The sequence below is a fragment of the Toxotes jaculatrix genome, chromosome 8 (genome assembly GCF_017976425.1).
Source record: "Toxotes jaculatrix isolate fToxJac2 chromosome 8, fToxJac2.pri, whole genome shotgun sequence".
NCBI lineage: Eukaryota > Metazoa > Chordata > Actinopteri > Toxotidae > Toxotes > Toxotes jaculatrix.
Genome location: NC_054401.1, coordinates 22,271,691 through 22,288,887, shown reverse-complemented (window position 1 = coordinate 22,288,887; position 17,197 = coordinate 22,271,691). Strand labels below are relative to the sequence as shown.

The window sequence follows — 17,197 nt, the reverse complement described above, 5'->3', positions numbered from 1 at the left end:
TTTAATTATGGCAGTTGTGCTGAACTAGATTTCCTGTCCAGCTAAGTCAAACTACTTGACAGCATGCCAGCCTTCCATAACCAAAACACATTGTTACTTTAATTAGCATGGTGATGTATTCATTTGGCGTGTGTTCTGCTTTATAGAGTCAAGACAGCATCCACTCTTCCTTCTCTCTCTCTCTCTCTCTCTCTCTCTCTCTCTCTCTCTCTCTCTCTCTCTCTCTCTCTCTCTCTCTTTCCCTTGGGGAAAGTGATGGGGGATGGGAGTCTCTAGAACGATGCTCATGACAGAATCTGCTCTTTGCATGGGAAGGCGAGTGAACATGGGTGAGTGAGCTAAGGGAACAAGAGAAAGGCAGGGGGAGCAAGAGAGAGAGAGAGAGTGTGTGTGTGTGTATATATATATGTATATACTGTATAATGTCCAGTGGGAAGATTCTGAACATTACCTCGCCTCATTTCACAACCATAGGTCTCTCTCCCTCTGTTTCTCTCTCTCTCTCTCTGATTTTTTTTAATTTAAATTTGCTTTATTGGCATAAACAGAACAGCAGATTTTACACAGTTTGTAATCTAAGTGTAATCATTTAGACTGTAAGAAGAAAACTACACTGTATTACTACAATAAATATGCCATACAATACTATCCACTAAATAACATTATGCTGTGTTACACAGATACAATTTGATTGAGTGTTGGTTCAATTCCTTGTTTTGGTCTGACAGATTTTTTACTACTTGCTAAGTACTTGCTTCTCCTTTCTTCATACAGACTACAGTGTACCAGGAAGTGATGCTCTGCCTCTAGCTTTTGTTTGCAGAACTGACACAGTGTGTTTTCTCTGGGTTGTCTCTAGGTTGTCCACAAGTTTCACTGATTGTGTTGTGGTCACTGAGTCTAATGTGTTTATCTAATGTTTTATCCGGTCCCTTATTGTGCCCCAATTATCACTTACTACTGTCTGTTCATACTTTAAAGGAAGTATATTATGATAGGAATATCAGACTCTTAGACCCCTGAAATGTGTGTGTGCAGCACACCACCACTACAACTCTCTTAGAGGGGCAGAGACTCTATAACCTCCAGGGACACAGGGCCTCTCTGCAGCTCTGACCCCAGCTGGTGCACTGAGCTCTCTAGCACTATCAGATAAATGACCAGGACGGGGGGACGAGGTGTTTGAGTGCACATATGTGTTGTGGGATAGGGGAATGGGAGGGAGTAACAGAAAAAGGAAATGGGATGTGATCAATCAAAGCTAATTCTAGGTCAATGCTCCTCATGTTGAACATACATACACCAACACGTATACCTCTCGCCATAGCTGTGCTACATGCTAACCAGGAACATGATACATCAGACTATGTGTCCCTGTTTACCATGTAAGCTACTCTAAAATTATATTCATTATGAAATGTCCTGATCAAATAATTAATATCTCTCTCATCACTGTTACCTCTCGATGCCCAGTGCAGTGTAGTAGTGTAAACAATAATGATGTAGTAACAGTATACATAGCAACAGCGTGATATTAAAAACAGAGCTGGGCAATAAGGCTGAAACGCTCCTCCAGTGTTACACATCGGGATCAGTTTACTCGTTCCTCATCCTGTGAAAACAGTTGTATAGTGTCTTCTGTGGCTCTGGAAGGAGTTTTTGAAAGTCCGAAAAAAATAACCCCTATGACGTCATCAGGGTTACCTCGGCTTGGTTTTAGAGACTACAAATCTCTACAGTGTTTTTAGAGCGTGACCCATTTTTTGGACTAAAACTCAGGACATCTCAGCCTTGGATGCTTTAATTCTGACTTTTTTTTTTTAAATCTGTCTCTTCCAACACAGTCACACTGAGTATAATATACATTCTATTGCCAGCAGACACCTCAGTGCCCTGGAATAGCTGCATCTCAGTGGGAGTCCCTCATAGAAGGCAGCTAGTATAATTAGCACTGTCAAAGGAGGTCCCTAAGCGAATGACACAGTCCCCCGATCCATGAGTTGAACACTGTTAGAGGCAAGAGGAGGAACTGGGATATTTATTGGAAAGTTAGTCTTTAAAGTGGAAGGAAAGCAAAATATATCGTAATTATCACCTAAAGGTCACAGTTCATCTTTCTGCGGTGAGTATGTGTATACTGTATGTGTATGTTAATGCTCGAATATTAGCTCATGCCTTTAAAATACAGGTGCTGCTATTTGGAGCGAGAGAAATAGAAACAACAAAATAGTGATAGAGGGTAGAAATGTGAATGAGAAAGTCAGCGTTAGGGTAGAGAACGTCACTATCCCCTCCTGACCCGTCCACGCTCTCGCCTCTTAGCCACCAAGCAGAACCAGCAAGTGGCCCTGGAGGTCTGGAGGAGCAGGGAGAAAGGAGAAGTGGAGCCCCAGGCGTTCTGTGGGTCACCCCATCGCAGGCAGCTGATGCTTGCCTGTAGGATACACAGTGTCTGGGTGAGAGGGGGTGGGTGTCCCATAACCATCACTGCTGTACTGCTCAGGGACTCACTGATGCATGGAGAGCCTGCTTTTGTGCGTAGAAATGTTAAGATTCTGAACTAAACATACTTTTTTGACTGTATCTTTGAGGAGCTTTCCTGGAGAGAAATCTAAGAATGAGCGCCGCCTTACGGACTTCAAGAAATCGACTTCTCATTGGTGCAGCAGATTTTCTACATTCAGACACACACATACACGGGCCTGCTTCAGCAGCCTAAGTGAGAGTAGCTAATTACATGCGAGTCAGCAGCGCTGGATTTCCATCCACGCTCTCTGTAGCACCTCCAGTGAGATGACAGCAAGTTGGCAAGCCCTGCAGCTGGAGGCTTCTCTCTCTCTCTCTCTCTCTCTCTCTCTCTCTCTCTCTCTCTCTCTCTCCCTCTCTCTTCTCTATCCCTCCATCCTCCCAGGATTCCCTCTGTTAGATTACACACTTCGATGTTCAAAATGCCACTTTCCCAAACAGTCGTCCAAAGCCGCCGTGGGATTGGACCGTGACAGCGCAGACGCACGGGGTATAGGGTTGGATGTTGCAGTGTGGGTGTTAGTTTCCGACACTGCTGAAAATGCTACGAACCATCCAATGACAAGCTAATCCGCTGCAGTTGTACCTATGCCAGGGCTGAGCGAATTAATGCTGCTTCAGGATATGTTATGCTTGTGTGATTCATAGGTAAAGAAAGTGGGGATTTACTGTTTTGATGACTCATGATGAGTCACCTTGTATGTATAGACAGAGCACATTCAAACCAAACCGGTATGGCTTTGCTGTATGAACAATTGAAAGAAAACTTTACTACCAGGCCACAAAGGGATCAGGAGGTCTAATCAGAATGTCGAAACAAACAAGAAAACTGGTGGCAGCCAGGCCTTGGTATTAACTCCATGGCCTTTGTCAGATGTTGTGTACAGACGCTTGGTGAGATAAAACCCCAGGTAACTGGGGTGTGCAGCAGAGAGGCCATACTGGAAACATAATTCTTATGCAAATGAGGACGCAAGTGTTCCACACAAAGGCCTCTTTGACTTCTCGCCGTCTTGTATGCCTTCAGCTTATGTGGCCTGCAATCAGAGTTACCTAACATTATGGTGAGACAGTCAGTCAGTCAGTCATGTCCATGGCAAAAAGAACAGTCTCTTCTGCCCATAGTCTGTCACGACAAGGCTTTGGCATCACTGTGAGACTAAGAGTGACTAAAACTGACAATCTCCTTTACCTCAGATAAAGAAAAATAGGAAAAACACTCAGCTATTGGGGAAAAGGAAAATGGGGGGTGAGGGGAAGGGGTGGGCAGTGGAAGGAAAGGGAAGGCGGAAAAGGCCTGGATGAATCATACAACACGCACCGCAGCGGCTGAGGTAGCCGTGTCTTGGAGTACATGAGTCATGTTTATCATGCAGCAGCCCTGGATAGGGATTGCACAGATCTCTCTCTCTCTCTCTCTCTCTCTCTCTCTCTCTCTCTCTCCATTAGGAATGCTGCCTTAGTGCAAACATTTACCTGATGATGGAAAACAACAGCTCTAATGCCTCTGAAAAGCTCCCAGTGATAGTGGCACACAGACCTTACACTAAAGTCACTGGCACTCGCTGGGAGGCTGCAGCACCAGCAAACCAGCCAGAGATCTCATGCATAAATCTGGATATATTTACTCATCACCTACAATGGAGCCTGATATTTATGATTCATTCAAATAAAATGGTGAAAATACAACATCTCCTGGCTCGTGAGCATGCAAACATGTGCGTCCTTTTCATTGAAGAAGGAAAACTACAAAAAAAATCAACAGGATGGAAATGTTTAAGGCTACCACCCCGAAATCCCTCACTCTTCGTTAGGCTGCCTTCACAAATAAGGTCAAAGCATTTGTTTTTTAAATTAACAACACATCAACCGAGAGTGTGTTTTTTTTTTTTTTACAACCAGGGCGAGTCGACGGGGTGTAGTACTCCACCGTGAAGCAGAGTTACAGCTCACACAGTAAAAGGTTAAAGCCATGACGGCGGAAACTCTCCGGTCCACCTTAAAAACTAAAGCCCTACAGTGGACAGCGCCGTGGTGCTGAAACAGCTCCGAGCGACATCTGTACACAAGAGGAGCGGGGAGGGGAGGGGGGGAGTGGTGTGTGTTAGGGGGTAGGGAGGTTGGGTTGTGGGGGGTGCGGGGGGGAGGCGACGGGTCTGAGGACAGGATCTACCGAGACTTTAACGTTGAAATCACACACACCCCGCGTGCGCCATCGCCACAAAGGACACCTTAAATGATCTTTCCAGTGTCATATTGTGTAATCTCGGTGACGTTCGTGGGGAAAGGTTAAGCAATTTGGCGTGCTTTTTACGTGAAAATGGCGCCCGCTGCTGCTAACCCAGCCCATTATAGTACAGCTGTAGCTACAACAAAGTACGGGGGAAGATGCTGGAGTGTGTGCCGCACTACAAATTGATGCTAAGCTACTAAAAAAAACATAGTATTTTCTAAAGGAGGAGTCGAGAAATGATAACCAAGCGAGGGGAAGATTCACCTCACCTTCGCCCCCCTCCCACCGCCTTACCCCCCCAGTACGGCTACCAGTCGACCATTAAAGCTCTAGCTTGGATGTCAAGAGGCAACATGACCCACCAGTATCACACAGAGAGACAATAATAGAAATTCACACTGTAATAACAACCCACAAACACCCGGGGTTATTCGCCAGCACCGACAGCTCGAACTATCACCGCCTTTTTCTTACTTTAACATCGACTGTTCCTTCGCTTCCTCCTTCTTCTGTCGGTCCATGACACCGAGGATGATCTTCCTCTCCTCCTCGGTGAGGTGGCTGAGGTCCGGCATCTCCGGCATGGCGCCGGCCGCTGAGGCAGCAGCAGCAGCAGCAGGGCCAGGGCCGCCCCGGGGCCCGTGTGGAGCAGACATCTTTTACACACAGTGGCTAAAAAACGAGAAAAGCACCGTCAACCAGCAGCATTCTGGGCGATATTTGTTTCTTACATTTCATGCGGTCGAAATTCAAACTGGCGCGAGGGCTTGCTGGAGGCACCGTGGCTCACAGACGGCATGACATCTCGGTTAGGAGCAGCATGCACACATTACACCGTGCTGCAGAAATAAGCGTCAAAATATTAATTACAGGCTTCATCCTCAGCTATTAAACGCTCATGATAGGGTTATCAAACACACTGCAGCCGACCGAGCGCTGCCTGCAAACGGAGGGGGCTCGCGCTATCCGGGCTGTTGCAGGCTGAAACGCCAAAACATACATAAGAAATTTTCAGAAAGAGAAAACACTCAAGATTAGAACTAGGTGCCCTTAGTAAAAGCACGAGTGCACAGGCTGTAGGTTACAACCTTCAGGTATTCCAAACACAAGCCATCCATCGAGGGATAAAAAGTAGAAAAAATACAGAGGATTAAACAAAAAGAAGAAGAAGAAGAAAACAACTCTTGCCTTTTATTTTGCAGTCATGTTAAATCCTGTCTAACCCATCGCTGCCATTCTTTAGAAAGGTTTCACTCGCATGCTGGAATAAAAGATGCCCGGTCCGTCCTTGTTTGTTTTCGTTTGGAGTCCTTAACCCTCCTCTGTCACTCTGGTTAGCTCGCTTTCCTCCAGGTTGGTAATTCTTGGAGATTTCTTAAATGCACAAAAATGGATGCAATGAGAGGGAGAGAGAGAGAGAGAGAGAGAGAGAGAGAGAGAGAGAGAGAGAGAGAGAGAGAGAGAGAGTGAGTGAGTGAGAGAGAGAGAGAGAGAGAGAGAATGAGAGAGAGAGAGAGAGAGAGAGAGAGAGAGAGAGGAGGCAAAAAAAAAAAAAAAATCCTGATAGGAAGAAGAGGCGGAGCGATGGGAAACACGTAGAAGAATAAAGCCGAGGGGACGCGCTGGATGTTCATTGACAGCAGGCAGACAGCAGCCGCAAAAACACGGACTGGAGAGGCTGTGTGCAGCTGGAGCAGCTCTGTGAGCAGGAAGAGCTTCATGCATATTTCATAGCCAGATCAGGAGCACGGTGAAAATGTGAAGCAGGGGGATAAATACAGAATATGACTAGTGACAGTGAGTTTACCAGCAGGTGTGGCTGTGTGCACTTGCACTGAACACACTGGCTTTGTTGCCAGCTGATGAAAGACCCTCTGTGATGATAAACGGAAGAAAATAAAGCTCAAACAGCTACACAAGACCTGTGAGCTGTGGAGGGGAACTTCTCTGACAAAAAAAAACATCAAAATCTGAAACTGACAAACTTTTTTCATCAATTATATAAAAAATTCTCTAGCTTTTATAATGTGAATATATATATTTAAAGTAAATCCATCCGTCTTTGATTACACCATCTTGTGTCAACCCATTCGCAAACCCTGTCCACAGCCACTCATGAGGTGTCTTCCCATCTTGTAAAAATCCCTCCACTTGATCCCCAGCTATTTCCCACAGACAGCCTTTGCTCTCTCCCTCTCAGGCTGTGGTGTTGATAGGATTTGAAGGACAACATTAAGAGGATAGAGCCTCTACCTCATTAGGGTTGTAAGTAAATTAGCACCAGTGCTGTGATCTGCTGCAACAAGTTAAACACAGAGAGCGAAGTCTGAATTCTGAATGATTCCTTCCAACTGATGTTTTCACAAAAGTTTATTATAAATACACAACAGCAAACAGTGTCTGTCCAATACACCAGATTTTGAGAGTATGCTCTATAAACATGTTACCTAGTACGCAGGGAATTACTGAAACATGAGGAAACATGAGAACACTGCTGGAAAAAAAAAAAGTTTTGCCAGATAAAACAGATATCAGACACTGCAGGTATACTGTATACCATTTCCAAGTGTTTCTTAAGGCCTCATTATGCTTTAAGAAATATCTGTCTTCAGACATGGTCAGATGGCACATCATACAAGCTGGTTTGTTACTGTAGCATGGTCCTTGAACGTCATTCTCTGAAAAAAAACTGTATCTAATGAAAGAAGAGGAACATTAACTGTTGCAATATGATGGAAATAGGTACCAAGTCAGGGGACGTTCTGTAAACACTATGCTCAGTCTCTTAAATTGTAGTGGTAAACTTGGATCCTGTGATGGGAAAAAGCAAACTTGCTTAAAGCCAAACATGTGCTTTGTCAATCAAACTGGAAACTGGACCAAACCCTGAGTAAGAGGAATCAAAGAATGAAAAGAGATGAATGAAAAAGCATAGCTGATCTTTTCCTTAGAGGCAGAAGGAACTGCTGATAGGACATGTTGGACATGTTGTTGGATCACAATTACTACTGGCACCAGAAACACTTTACAAGATTTGCTGTTCTTCAGAATCAGAAAAAAACTTTATTAATCCCCGTAGGGAAATTCTTTAAATTCTGAAAATTCTTTAAATTCTGTAAATTCTTGTATGAATTTACAGTCTGCGTCCATTTACTTAGAGTGATGCACAACTTGTTAAATGAAAGTCCACAATTAACAAGTTGCAGCGGTTTTTTTTATTCTTGAATCGGAACAGTCTGAACAAGTCCCATATGGGTGTGATCTCGGGCTCCAGCTCACGTCCTGATGGCACTCCCTGGGTCTTCTATCTTCTGTTCTCCACTCCAGCTCTGTTTTATTTCACCACGGTGACAACATGCTTCTCCTTCTCAGACACCACAGGAACACTTCCTGGTTTGCTGTGCTTGCGGACATTTCTCTCCCTAAAAAACAAACAAAGAAGAAGAGCCATGAATTACTCAGTCTGCTGGTGAGAATATTCAGGAAGGGGGAGGGGGGGGTGGATCAGCAAACAGAAAGGAGGAGGGAGGAAGACACTGAATATGAGACTATTGACCTAACACCTACGTCACTGACCGCACTAATGTACCCTGAAAATAATGCATAAAGCATAGAGAGTAAATCATTCACAAGTCCAAACACACGCCTGACATATCACAATCCTGCCAGTAATTACAAAAAAGAGACGCACACTGAGCTATGAATCACTGCACGAGAGGGCAAACTGGGACAATCAATCCACCATACAAGCTGTAAATGCGTATGTAAGGTCTATTGAGACCATGTCATAGGGGGACAGACCCATCTGTGAGATTTTCCATTAGGCTGGTGTGACTGCGTAGGTCAGACCTATCCTGGCAGCAGCCCAAGTCACCATCACCTCTACATGGACACAGAGGGAACTTCATACCATCCCTATAGCTAAATTAGCTCAGTTCATAGCCCTACAGCTAAATCAGCACTGAAAGGGGAAGAAAATGATGAATACGTACTTCCTACGCCGAGCCTCTTTCATAATCCTCAGCTCTTTGGTCTGGTGGTAGATGTTCTTGGGTAGATGTCGGTGATGAGCGATGCGTCGGATCTGTGGGTGGTGCTGGAACTTCTCCTTCAGCTTTTGGCTGTAGTTGGCAGCCTCCCTCTCTCTGGGGGAGAGCTAAATTACACCAGAGAGGAAGTTATGATGGCACGGAATATCGCAGAGAGAGCAAATTATGGGAAAATAAAGATGGAAAAGAGGAGAGAGGACTGAAAGACAGAACAAGACAAAGCAAGGAGGAGGCGAAATAGTCTTCCATAAATTCAAATATGAGATGGAGAGTGGAGATTTAACTAAACTGGACAAATTCCACCAGCTGTTGAGGATCACATGATGTGATCAAAAGCTCCAGAACGCACATTGGCTACAGTGTTTATACTGCGCCTAGCCAAGAAATAGTCTGGCACACAATCCCATAATGCTGCAAAACTTGTTGTTTCGTACACTTTGATTTTGCAGAGATTAAACAAACAAGATATAACGCATTAGTGAACCTAAGACGTGCCAGCAGGCGGATTTTATGGCTTTTGGATAGAGCCAGGCTAGCTCCTTCCCCCAGCTTCCAGTCTTTGTGCTAAGCTAACACCCTGCTGCCTGTAGCTTCATGTTTTCCATTCAGATATGACAGTGGTATCAATCTTTTCATCTTACTCTCAGCAAGATATGAAAAAGTGTATTTCCAAAAATGCTGCTTCTGCGACAACAGTCATAACCGACAATGCCATGAGAGGTGCTTTTCAAGTAGACACACAAAAAAGGTCAACAGCGTTGTTTCTTCTTCGAGTGAACAAGTAAGAGAAGATGACTCTGGCTGACTCTGTACTGTTGTAACTCCCCCTGAAGATGAGTCAGTGGCCTCATTACAGGCCTTTATCTAGTAAAGTTGTATTTACACCTGTAGCAGGAGCAGGAATTAGAGCATTTATACCATATTGGGTTAAGTTTGCTGCTGACAAGATTCATCGAACTATATTATTTTACTTTTGCTACTTAAACAAACACAAGCAAGTTTCAGAGGGTGTAGTCTGCTTTCAGCTCAGCTGCTATTTTGTTAATTACTGCCAGTTATGGCACAATGTTTTACATCATAAAATGTTGGCCGGAGCAGTGAGCAGCAACTTCAGCGTGACAGCGTCTTCATTCAAAACCAAATCAATGTCCGTTAAAAAGTGAAGACACCAGCTCAAAAACATCCCTCCCTCTCCGTCCCTCATAAAAACCACCGGCTATTTGGACGCGTCCCGGCTGAGGCTGCCCTCCTCAAAGGCTTTTATTCTAATTAAAAGCAATGATTTGTCTCAGATTCAATTTGTTGGAGAAGACCTGTTAGATGCTGATCCTGTTAGACTAAACTAATTCCCCTGGATACACACACGGTTAGCCTGCTAAACACTGTTTGTGTAATCTCAACAAGATGGATATGGGAGAGCAGAGGATGATGCTTCGCTTTGATTTTGATTGGAGGAGTCATATTTGGTGAGGTTTACAGAATCACTGGACTCAATGGGTTTGAAAATGCAACAGAAGCGTTATTTTCAGGAGTACTCTCCTGAGCAGCACCATGAACCACAGTGAGGAAAAAAGCTGCTGAAGATGAATGAGTGCAACACAGAGACAGCAATTAGAAAGAAGCTGCACAGGGAGACTGTATGGCTGAAAGTGAACAGGTGAATCTGTTTTATCATCTTTTGCATCTAGAAGTTGACTGGACTACAACAATGTGCCAGTAGTAACTGTAATCCAACAACATGTCCAACATGTCCTGTCAGCAGTTCATGTCTAGATGAAGGAAAAAAAAAGCATGAGCAGGTCATTTAAGTGCAGGTGAAGTAGACTTGACAGAGTGCAGGCAGCGCTGTGAGGTAAAATCCAGCCACAAACAGAGCAGCGTGGACGGAGAGGAGGTGTCACCGTCACTTTTATTGTAAATATATTTCAGATAGCTGCTCTATGTGATCAGAATTCTGCCAGGGATCTTTTGACCTTTGTCCTTTAGGGCAAACAAATGATAAAACGTGTTGTAAACACGCCAACAGTTTTGTTACATCACTCAAACCACAATGTTTGGAGGTAAAACCAAATGTCAGTAATAATCTATTGCACAGAAACACAACTATGGTAAGGGCAGTAGCTCATAGTGTATTGTATTATGGTTACACATAATACAGTACACTGTATGGGTCATAATTTTCTGTTCTTTGCAGGTTTGTGTAAAAGCTGGAGGATCATCTAGCTGCTTGTGTGCCTCACAGTTTGTCCGCAAAGGACGGTTTTAGTTGTTCATCTCACACATTAGATGGAACCGACCCTTTTCCCTTTGAATCAATACAGCCGTAAACACAGGCTGCAGATTGGCTTCTGTTTCACTCTTTACTGACACATTTACTGTCTATTTTAGTTTTTCAAAACGCAACTACAGTGACCGGGTACTGTGCTCTGGATGCTGCTGAATGTATTCCACGTAGACACTGATGGAGATCTGAGCTGTTGTTGCTGTACTGCTCTCACTACGCAGCCTGTGTAGACGGCATGTTATCCCCTCTGACTTCTTTTTCAGCAATGAAATAGAAGTCAGAGATGGATTTGATGTCAGGAATCTACTTGTTAAGCACAATGTTGCCACAATTAAGAGGAAAAAAGTGCACAACCCCTCAAAAATGAGTAAAAACGCAGTTGTCATTGCTACATAATCTACTTCATCAGACTGTAAACACCTTAATGTATTCATTTATTATTAACATATTTATATAACACAGCACGTCAACGTCAATCAATCCAAATGTTTCAAAAAAGATTCATTTGGCTTTCCAATCTTAAATAAACAGCCAGTGATGAGTCAATGTTTCCAGAACAGAGGAAATGATGAACGACTGGAAATAAATAGGAGCTGATTGATTCAACATGTTTTATGCCTTGGCCTAAAATATAGTGGTTTCATTTACACTGGAGTCAAAGGCTGCTGCGTGCAAAGTTTTGAGAAAAAAAAAAAAAAATGAGTGATGTGCTGCAGCTGATGGAGAAGTCCCCATCAGTTCAGTGTGATGCCTTCAGACACGGACAAAGCCTCGATTCAGCATTTCAGCATTTCTTGATAATTGAAGACCCTCTCAGTACAACTTGATTGTTAATGCTTCATTATGTTCAGAGCGGCCCGCTTTAAGTGATTGGCCGATTTAAACTGCTGATAGGAGCAGCCCTTGTCTGATCTCTTTAAGTGCAAAGCTTGCGAATAAATCTTCTCTTACACAGTGACAGTAAAACAAGTGCCAAAAGCGGGCCAATTTTCCACTCCGAAGCTGCATTAAGAGAATAAGCAAGAGTGAATCCGATTAGGAATGAAAGATGGCTGTTGGAGATGGCACACGAGATGCCACTGATCTTTATTACCGAGCCATAACTGGGATTTGGGGCACTGGAACACTTCCCAGCATTTTACTAAAGCATTATTTGACAGCTGAGCATAACATAACATTAAGGCCATGAGTCCTGCTAACAGAGCTGATATTATCTAATACAATACACAGGGCACTCAATATCAAAGATATTAAAAGTCAGCGGAAATGTGTCTGGGAAAGGTTGGAGTCTTTCGTGTGAATCTTTTGTTGGTGGTTTTTCAAACAGCTACACATGCTTTTTGAGGGGTGTTTTTTTTCCACCTGCCACAAGAGCTGCTGTGCCAGTTGGTACATTGGACTTATTAAGAGTGATTCTACCCTAAGTCAGCATCCATCAGGGCATTTGGCAACAGTAGCGCCGTAGCTCCTGGCAAAGTCACCCACTCTTACCCTGCTGAGATGGGCACAGGGCCACGGCTGTGTCAAAAAAAATGCAGCTAACTCTTAGAACGAGATCAGGTAATACACTGGAGGGAGGTACAGTAAGCGACACGTCTGACAGCAGAGGGAAATACAGCTACTGTCTGATCGCAGACAGTGTGATGAGGAATTATCAAGAAGCATAAGAAGAAATTTGCCTTTAGTATGAAACCATGACAGCAGGAATGATAAAGCTGAAGCAGGACTCACCACTCCTAGTTTCTCAGCTGCGTTGGCCTTCCACAGTCGGATGTTCATTTCGTCAGACCCGCTCAGGATGTACTTGTTGTCTGCCGACCACTTAACGCAGATGACATGCTGCATGCGTTTGGTGTGGTAGACTTCCCTGAATTTAAAAAAAAGAAAAAGGAAATTAAACACAGCACATACAGAATCAAATGTCTCTATACACAGAACTCTACCAATACCCTTACTGATCAATATACTGATACTACGCTAGTACTCATCAAATTTGAGAATAACGTGGTGAACGTAGTGTACTCAAGCCAGTCCAAACCAACAAACTCCCTAAACTAAATGACAAGATAAAACAATTCCCCTCTAGAAGGACACATACAAAAGGTTTTCTGATCTGAAGCCCCAGTCATCGGGATGGTGCTATTATCTGGTGCCTTGTAAAACTGTTACAAAACCCTGCTGCAATAATATTTTGGTAGGGAACAACTGCAGTCATGGTTAAAAGAACCACCAGTGACTGACGGTGGGAAACAGGAAACATACAGCTGTCTTCCGTATGTCTATTTTGTTATGGTTAGGGAACCTGTGTCGTCATGGTTAGAATAATAAATACGTGGTTATGGAACAATGGCGGTCAGGTTAAAAAGAAGTGGCTATTGGTAGGAAACAACACAGGTGCAGTTTATTTTAATACGACAGCTTTCTTGTTTTTTTTTGTAGCTTTACGTGAGAGACCTTATCCATGGTGCACGTATCACCTGGGGTTAATTAAAATATTCAACAACTGTATTTAATTTAAGTGAGCCAGTACCAGGGCCCTGGCATTGTCCACTCACACTGGCATGACTAATAGGTGCCATCGTTGGCCATCATTACAGTTATTAGCAACACCTGTGCTTTAACCACCATGACAAAGTCAAAATGTCTGCTACAGCACATACTGTTTATGTATCATTCTAAGCCCTGACTTATCTGTGCTGTGATGGCCCAGATACTGTTACGCAACTGTTACAACCGCTATCTGTTCTGGAGCTCGACAAGTGTACAAACAATACGGCATGTACCATGACATCACATGGCAACCAAACAATGGCTCTGTGTTTTGGGTTGAGAAGGTCAGTCAAAACAAGCACCAGCACATTAGCTTCGCCAGCTAGCTGCTGTTATCAGCTACGCCAACCAACAGGCCTTTTTCACAGAAGACGTTTTGAGTAGTCATAATAGGAAAAGCACAGGTGTTACTAATAATATTAACAATGTCTCTGTTCTGCTCGAGAGGCCCAGTAAGTCATGACGGTGTGACAATGCATGTACAATAAAGGGGGGGGGGGGGGGGGGGGGTGACAGTTGAGTTATTATAGACAAAATCACCAATAAATACTATGAGGAATATTAAAAGGTAAAAGACCAGTAATAGAGTCGCAATGAAACTATAAAACAGTGACTGAGACGGTCATTTGTGCCCGGTGTTACTGACCGACTGTGGCCGCCGTCCTTGGGGAAGATGCGGATGGTCTTGTCAAAACTGGCAGATACAAACTCTTTCCCAGTCGGGGAGTAGTCAATATCCAGCACCGCAGAAACATGGTCCATGTGCACTGTCATTGGCCGGTCCAGGTACCTCATGTCATATGTGTAGAGGCTGGTGAGACACAAAAATGACTTTTAGTGACATTTAGTTCATAAAAAACACCAGATGTGGTTACATATAGTCCATTTGTATCCCAAAAGAAGTTCAACTATAAACACCTAATGTAACCACCTTGTAAAAATATAACCAGACATGAAAGTCTACCCATGGTGGGATGCTTGCTCTTGAGCTTTCAAACAGAAGGCTTTATACTGTTCCTATAAAAATACTATTATGGGAATCGATCAGATGGATTGACTTAAACTCACTTGTAGTCCTCATTTGAACATGTGAAGTAATATGCTTCCATAGGGTTCCAGCATACTGTGTTGCTCCTCATTGTCATAATGACCTAAAAAAGAAAATGGAAACATACAGTAAATGTATGCAATTTCATATCTTTGTGGAAAAAATGGGAGAGAAAAGAATACAGTATACTCCAGAATCAATTCCATGAAGGACACCAACCTTTTTGAGTGGTGCAGATTCTCTCATGTCATACAGCACTATACTTCTATCAGAGGCACAGCTCGCAAGAAGTTCAGTCTGTGGAGAGACATAAAAAAGACATCATCCAGGTGGCAGCTTTAAACAGGTCTAACAATAAAGACTTTGATGTAAATTTGAACATGTGAACAATTGTTAAGAGCAGCATGTTCCTCATTCTGTGGGGGGGGCGAGTGGGTACACGGTGTCTTACCTCCACAGGGTTGAAGCGAACAGAGCTGAAGCTGTCTACACCCCAGGTGAAGGAACGGATAGGGCTACTCCTCTGCTCGTCCCAGATGTCCACCTGCTGGCCACATGTCGCAAACACACCCTCCTTCTGATGATGGTCCAGTCCTGTGAACACAGTCTATAAGGGACAAGCATTTTTAACACAGGCATAAGGTGATCCTTCACAGATGTGTGATAACGTAACTACAGCTATCCTTGATGTATTATATCTAATGCCCACTGATCATACCTTGCCTAGAATAGTGTTGAGTGGCTCTTCTTCCTCTCCATAACCTGGCGCCTCCATTTTCCACTGCTTGATTGTTTTGTCATCACCAGCCTGTTACAGACAGCATGTCAAAATGTAAAACAAAAGCTGTACTGGAAGTCAGATAAAAAAAGTTTAATTCTGAAAACTTTTCTCTGGTGTTGTAAAAAGCATTAGTCACCGTAAAGAAAGAAGTCCCACAATAGCGGACAACCATTCCCCGAACAAAACCTTCGTGTGCTTGGAGTGTGCGGACACACTCGTGTTTGGTCAGATCCCACACTTTCACCTGAGGATCAAATTACACATGCTGTCAGTGGTGTGTGTGTAATGTTACACTTCAAATCACAACAAATTTAAACATCTGAAGTGACAAATGTGCACTCCAGCAGATGGTTACCTCTCCATCACAGGAACCAGACAGCAGGGTGGAGAGGCTCCTGGTATGTTTGGCCATGCAGTTCACACCATCTCTGTGCCCATCCAGGGAGGCCAGGAAAGGCTTGGCAAACACCCGCTCCAGCTTAGTGGCATTCAGAGCCCGGGTGTACTCTCTGCTCACCTCAAACGGATGCAGTGTTGGGTCATAGTTTCTAGGGACTAAAGACAACGTATCCACTTGTTAATGAGCCCACAGAACATTTTCACCTGCATGACTGACAAAAATCATTTTTAAAGGCATTTTAATTTAGTTAAACAAGTTACTTTCAACACACATAATCATTGAAATAAATATCCCATGTTATGAAAGTCGTGTTTAATGCCTTATATGATCTATGGGACCTGCACCCATGCGACAGGATAAGTTTTTATTCAGTAACATTTAATGCCTGCTAATGTTGTAGCTCATAGATACATTTCTGTGAAATGCGTCCTTCTTCTATCCAAGTTTACAGACAACGAGTTCCTACAGATATAATTATATCGACACAACGTAAAATTCAAAGCTCTGAGTTGCATTATTTAGCTGTATGTGTGTTACAGCTGCTGTTTGTGAAGCAGAGAGTGGCTAACACCCTGCTAGCAAACTGTGTTTAGCTTTTCCAAATTTAAAGTTTATCACTCACCGCGCTGAATATCGAACTTTGTTTCCCGGACATAGTCATCCGGGTTCCTCGAGAGGACTTTAACTTTCATTTGGTAGCAGTGTGACAGCAGAAAACACGCTTTAAAAAAGCAGATGGGTTAATTTAAACATTAAAAATATTAGCAGGCAAGGGTTTGTCCAACCATGTGTGGATGAAGAAGAATTACATTCGCGCCGCGTTGGATTGTGGGATGTCCAGTCCTCCCGGTTGCGTCACCAACAAGTAAAGAAACAGCTGCCAAAATTTATCATTACGAAGACAGGAAGTTTGGCGTTCAAAGTAAGTACTCTCCTTATTTCTTCCGTGTGTGTGTGTCAGTTCATAGATATTGTGATAAACTGTTAATCCATGATAAACTGTCTATAAGGCAAGTTTTCCTCTAGTGGTCTTAACAAATGCTAGAGGAAGGAATCATAATTAAGTTAAAATATCCATTGAATAATATAGATAGGCTTAAATGAATGAAGTGCAAAATAAAATCTAAAGACAAGTTGACTAGATAAAATGAATAAAAATAAAAAGGTATGCACATTGTCATCATTATGGAACACAAACGCTTTTAACGTTCAGTGACCTTTCGATCTATAGACTGACTTTAACTTCATTAGTTGAACTATTTAGGTAACCCAGCTGTCTCAGGACCCTTATCAAAAAGCAAATTTTCCTTTACAATCTGCACTGAC

At 43.2% G+C, this 17,197-nt stretch overlaps 2 protein-coding genes across 5 annotated transcripts in view; both read right to left on the bottom strand.

Moving 5' to 3' along the window:
- The window catches only part of rims2a (regulating synaptic membrane exocytosis 2a), a 132,809-nt gene extending 127,394 nt beyond the window's left edge, over positions 1 to 5,415 (bottom strand). For all 4 annotated transcript variants that reach the window (XM_041044047.1, XM_041044049.1, XM_041044050.1 and 1 more), the window contains exon 1: positions 5,234 to 5,415. In XM_041044047.1, the coding sequence (XP_040899981.1) occupies positions 5,234 to 5,415 (182 nt within the window). The remainder of the gene's footprint in view (positions 1 to 5,233) is intronic.
- A 2,382-nt stretch (positions 5,416 to 7,797) lies between these two features.
- Positions 7,798 to 16,676, bottom strand: dcaf13 (ddb1 and cul4 associated factor 13). The gene is made up of 11 exons (XM_041043521.1): positions 16,494 to 16,676; positions 15,827 to 16,026; positions 15,608 to 15,715; positions 15,409 to 15,498; positions 15,142 to 15,297; positions 14,910 to 14,987; positions 14,711 to 14,793; positions 14,289 to 14,453; positions 12,824 to 12,959; positions 8,752 to 8,915; positions 7,798 to 8,181 (listed from the first exon to the last, which is right to left on the bottom strand). The coding sequence occupies exons 1-11, from the start codon at positions 16,561 to 16,563 to the stop codon at positions 8,094 to 8,096; spliced, it is 1,338 nt and encodes a 445-aa protein (XP_040899455.1). The 5' UTR covers positions 16,564 to 16,676; the 3' UTR covers positions 7,798 to 8,093.
- Between the last annotated feature and the right edge of the window lie 521 nt (positions 16,677 to 17,197).

Coding starts and splice junctions, on each gene's coding strand:
- dcaf13 (XM_041043521.1), bottom strand. CDS start 16,563: ATGAAAGTTAAAGTCCTCTCGAGGAACCCGGATGACTATGTCCGGGAA. Junction 15,716..15,826: donor CTGGTTCCTGTGATGGAGAG/GTAACCATCTGC, acceptor TTTGATCCTCAG/GTGAAAGTGTGGGATCTGAC. Junction 14,454..14,710: donor TGTTCAAATGAGGACTACAA/GTGAGTTTAAGT, acceptor GTGTCTCACCAG/CCTCTACACATATGACATGA.